Source organism: Lemur catta, chromosome 17, assembly GCF_020740605.2.
Source record: "Lemur catta isolate mLemCat1 chromosome 17, mLemCat1.pri, whole genome shotgun sequence".
NCBI classification, from domain to species: Eukaryota; Metazoa; Chordata; class Mammalia; order Primates; family Lemuridae; genus Lemur; species Lemur catta.
In genome coordinates, this window is record NC_059144.1 from 13,688,506 (window position 1) to 13,693,345 (window position 4,840).

Sequence of the window (4,840 nt, forward strand, 5' to 3'; positions counted from 1 at the left end):
TCGCTCTTGCTCATGCTGGTCTCGAACTCCTGACCTCGAGCGATCCGCCCCCCTCGGCCTCCCAGAGTGCTAGGATTATAGGCATGAGCCACCGCATGCCTGAGGTGACTTTTAAAAACAGAAGTTCCAGACGCCCCACTGAGCCCTAGGAAGCCTCCACCTCTGTCTTTCCTGTCACCTCCCCCACCCTTTGAGTTTTCCATTTTTTTAAAAAACAAAAATCTCAACTGTAGCATCTACATTTCAAAACTGACAAAAGGATATTTACTTAACTCCCAAGGCCATGCACCTGGAGGGCATTCAGTTCCCGCCCCCCTCAGGGTGTGGACCCCTGGGACAGATGTGTTGCTAAGGCAAGACCAGAAACAATAGGGCATCCGTGTGCTGAAAGGCAAAGACTTTGGAACCTTGGAAGGAAACATTTCCTCTGTCTGCTGTCCTGCACGGTGGCAGCTAAAAGCCCCTGGACACTCGAGGCCTCCCGGAGATGCTCAGGCAACTTCTAACAACTCTGACCACGGTGAACACGGAGAGGGGTGGCCTGCTTTCCAGCACCCCAGGGCGGGGGAAAGAGAGAAAGAGAGAGAGAGAGAGAGAGAGAGAGGGAGAGAACAAACAGTGCTATCAACCACATCATAAGGGGAAATCTTGCAAATGTACTCTTTAAAATGAGGATATAAATTAAAATGGCTTTCAGCAATTTTTGCTGTTGCAAAAGCTTTTGGTTATTTCCTTTCCTTCTCCTTTCTGAGAGACATGACAAAAGTTCCTTAAGCGTCCTGCCTGGCTAGTCCCTGTGCGTTACACCCACACGTCAGGATTCCAGTTCTCCGAATGCGAATGCGGGATCTACTGTGAACTACGAACCCTGCTAACGTGCTTTAGAACGACAGCTTTCAAAACACAGCCTATCACCTCCCACTCACACATCCTTTAGCAAACAACCAGGATGGACCACTTTGCAGGGCTTCCTCCCTCTGCACTCAAAGGTCCGAAGTCAGAGGCAGAGCGGCTCGCGGGCATCTCAGGCCCGCCCTGGCACAAAGGCAAGTTGTCCTTGACTTTTTTTCTTGTTAGGTGTTTATCTCATCAGGAGTCCAGTGTGTGTCAACATCGGTACAGTTAGACAAATGAATTCAAGTATCTGTGAAACCAATCCCTGGCCTCCCTCTGGCCCCAGCCCTTTGGGTTATATGTTTTCACAAACACATTTAACTCACTTAAAAAAACTTTTCTCATACTTTTCAAACCCTGATCACAAATAAACTCGAGACTATTAGAAATTTAAGAACTAGGGAACATGATTTCAAAACTTCCTGCCTCCTTGCTGCCTAAGCAGTTAATTGCACTTCTGGTCATTCCAGAGGATTTCAACAATGTCCACACGACAGGGCTTGTGCTGGGGAAAGCATGCACGCCAGTGAGTATGTCCTGAATCCGCTCCCTCCGACAAGCAGAAGGAGGCCTCCTATCTAGTTAATAGTTAGTTCACTTAGTTTCTTTCTAGGAAGAGGAAGAAATCACTTCAATCCTAATCAGCGCTAGCATCTGCCGTTTCCTCCTAGAAGGTAAAAGTGAGCAGAGAAGCCATTCGAAGGGAGCCCGTTAGTTCTGACTCCTCAGGCCCATCCAGAATCACTGGGATTTGAAAAGGGAGAGGGAGTGAGAATCTTCAATATTCACAAAATCTCCACAATGGTGGGCAAACACACGGCTTCCACTTCTGGAACGCCACACACGTGTAGAAAATACCTGCACATTCCAAATTGCCAGGCTAGTAAGGAGAAGGTTTATAATTGCTAAGATTCTGGTCCAGTCTTTCCAAAGATGTGGGTCCCCCCTTGGGAACGGGGAGTTCAAAGCTCCGAGGATGGTGGCTGCCAACTCTAAGTGTCCCTGGGGCCACCTCGCCTTCAGCAGTCTGTCCCAGGTGTCGGACTGTGGGGAACAAAAGAAGGCAGTGTTGGAAGCCACTGTGCTGCAGCCACATGCACACCTAGACCCTCCCAGGAAGCCCCACGTGCACCCATGCATGCTGTGGACACGGCGACCTGCGCTGAGTAGGGGGGCGCTGGAGGAGTTGGCGTCTGTCATCGCTCATCTGCAGGGACTCCGTGCCGGCTCCTGGCCTCTGCCTCTTTGTACTACAGCAGGGTCTCCCCCTCCCCCATGCTGTCCCCACTCCCTCTCCCGGGGTCCCCGGGGCTCCTTTACCTGTACTGGTTCTCAGTGGCCCTGCTCTCGGCTCGCTCTGGAGCCCAGGAGTAACTGTCTGCCGCACTCTGGGGCTTCTTCTCCTTCTTCTCCTCCTGCTTCGCTCTCCGCTTACGATACACCAGCAGCCCTAGAGCCAGAGCCAGCAGGAGTAAGATGGCCACCACGGTGCCCAGGATGTAGAACAAAAGCAGCTTTTGCCCGTCGGTTCCATCATCGCTTTGTGGGGCCACGAAATCCCCACCTGCAGAGTCACGGTGGCCAGTGGTGGCCGTGGGGTGGTGGGTGCTGGGCTCCATCCAGATGCCAGGGGGCCCACTGGGAGCCATCATCTTGGGCAGGGCAGAGGTGAGGGGGCTGTTGGGTGGGAGGGCAGGCCTCCTGGAGGTGGATACTGCCTCAGACGTGCCCTCAGGGCCCCTGGTGGGACTGGACGTTGTGGCAGGTGGGACGGTGCTCCCCTCTCTCTCTTCATTGTCCTCCTCCTGGGAGGAGGTCCCAGCCGGTGGTCCTAGGGACTCAGGGCCCATGGTGCAGGAGACCCCATCGGCAGCCAGCTCCCAGCCTGGCAGGCAGCCACAGCGGAAGGACCCCTGTGTGTTGAAGCACAGGCTGTCACAGAGGCTGCCCCCAGGACCCGCACACTCGTCCACGTCCTGGCACTGGGTGTCGTCCTCCCCGGCCAGGACATAGCCCTCCTCGCAGGAGCAATGGAATGAGCCCTCGGTGTTGGTGCAGCCCTGGGCGCAGGGGGCGCGGCCGGGGGCACACTCATCCACATCCCGACAGGCCCCCTCTCCAGGGCTGCCGGGCTCGTAGCCCACCCAGCATTCGCAGCGGAAGCCCCCGGGGGTGTTGACACATTCCTGGGCACAGGGGGCGTCCTGGCACTCGTCCACATCCACACAGCCCAGCTGACTCGAGTCCAGCTGGAAGCCTTGGGGGCAGCGGCATGTGTAGCTTTTCCCGTGAGGTTCAGGGACACATGTGGCCTCCCCAGTGCACGGGCTGGAGCTGCAAGGGTTCCGGGAGGCACAGGTCACTAGGTCGTCCAGCAGCCGGAACCCCGGCCGGCAGCCGCAGCGGAAGGAGCCGTCGCCCCCCTCGAAGCAGTCCTGCTGGCAGCCCCCGTTGTTGAAGCTGCAGCCGTGCTTGGGGCTGACACAAAGGGGGCCCGAGCTGCCCCAGTGAAACACATTGGGGGCCTTCTCCTTGCACAGGAAATAATGGCTCGTACTCTCATCCCCGTCCCCACAGGTCACGTCAGCCACAGAGGCAAAGGGCACAGCGTCCAGAGAGGAGCTGGTGGCCTGGAAGGGGGTGGTGTAGGTCACGTTGCCTGGGCCCCCCAGGGCCAGGGGCCGGCACATGCCTTTGAAGCTGAACTTGCACACGAAGCCCTCGATGCTGCTTCCGGGAGAGCCAGGGCTCCCACACGGGCCCTCTGACCACTTGGGGAGGCGGCTGGCGGGAGGCGGCACGGACAGGTCCAGCAGCAGGGACACACAGCGCTTGGAGATGCACGAGCTTCGGACCTCCTTGTGCCAGTTGGCGTAATGCGTGTCCCCCCCGCCGCCCACCCAGCTGAAGCCCTTCAGCGGCAGGCTGGGGTCCAAGCACTTGCCCTTCTCTCGCTGCAGCCCGATCCAGAACTTGCCGATCCTCGCAGCCAGGGGTTCCTGCCGCCTCAGGAGCTGGGCCAGGGCTTGCTGGACGTGCCGGGCCTCCTCCTCGCTCTTCACTGTGGCCAGGTTGCCCCCCTCCTGGCTGCAGTGGCTCTGGGCCTCGGCCGCGCTCAGCTTGCCCCAGTGGGCTGTGTAGCAGGCAGTCCCCGCACAGACCACGGCCTCCTTGTCGGCTCCGGCCCCAGCCCAGGGCTGGCCCAGGAATAGCAGCAGCAGCAGCAGCAAGACGGTGGCCATTCCCCCTCCGTGTCCCCCTCGGCGGAGGTGATAACCCCACCAGTGACAACAGCGACTGGAGCTTCTATCTGGGTCCCCAGCTGTGCCCTGAGGGGAGCTGAGGGCTGAGTGGCAGCTGCTCCGACCCAGAGAAGGACACAAAGGCTTCGGGCTGCTCCCGTCCCCCTGACCCAAGGCGCATCCTGTGCTGTTGTATTTCTTATTTCTCACCGGATACTGGGGCTTCCTGCCATGAATGGTTTTCTGACTCCTGTTGCCTTCATCACGGTTTTGTTGTTCATAAAAGGAGCCAGGCAGCTTTGCTGGGTCCCTGGCTCGGTGCTGGGGAAACGCAGTGGCGTGGGGGAAGACGGGACAGCTCAGAGACCCGCCTGCTTCCCTTCGGTTCCGTCTTTCTCCCATCCGCATGAGGAACCGAAATGGCATGCTACCGAGCGAGCAAAGACGTTGGGGGCTAGGAACTTGAGACAGCTCACTTAGCAACCCATAATAAAATTCCCTTTTGGTTTGCAAACAACCAAAAGGGGGGAAAAATTCTGAGACTTAAGACACAAGGCCGTGGATGGTTATAATTTTCGGCCTTTTTTAGAAGCAAACTGGATTTTTCTTTTGCCTATCTCATGTTCCCTTTGTTGGCTTTGGGAGTCTTTTTTCTTTTATTCCCCCCATCATGAACTTTAAATAGATAGTCAGTTTTTAAATAG

General features: G+C 56.9%; 1 protein-coding gene across 1 annotated transcript; it reads right to left on the reverse strand.

Moving 5' to 3' along the window:
- Nucleotides 1–241: 241 nt before the first annotated feature.
- Nucleotides 242–4,521, reverse strand: CD93 (CD93 molecule). The gene is made up of 2 exons (XM_045529093.1): nucleotides 2,215–4,521; nucleotides 242–1,938 (listed from the first exon to the last, which is right to left on the reverse strand). The coding sequence occupies exons 1-2, from the start codon at nucleotides 4,134–4,136 to the stop codon at nucleotides 1,914–1,916; spliced, it is 1,947 nt and encodes a 648-aa protein (XP_045385049.1). The 5' UTR covers nucleotides 4,137–4,521; the 3' UTR covers nucleotides 242–1,913.
- Between the last annotated feature and the right edge of the window lie 319 nt (nucleotides 4,522–4,840).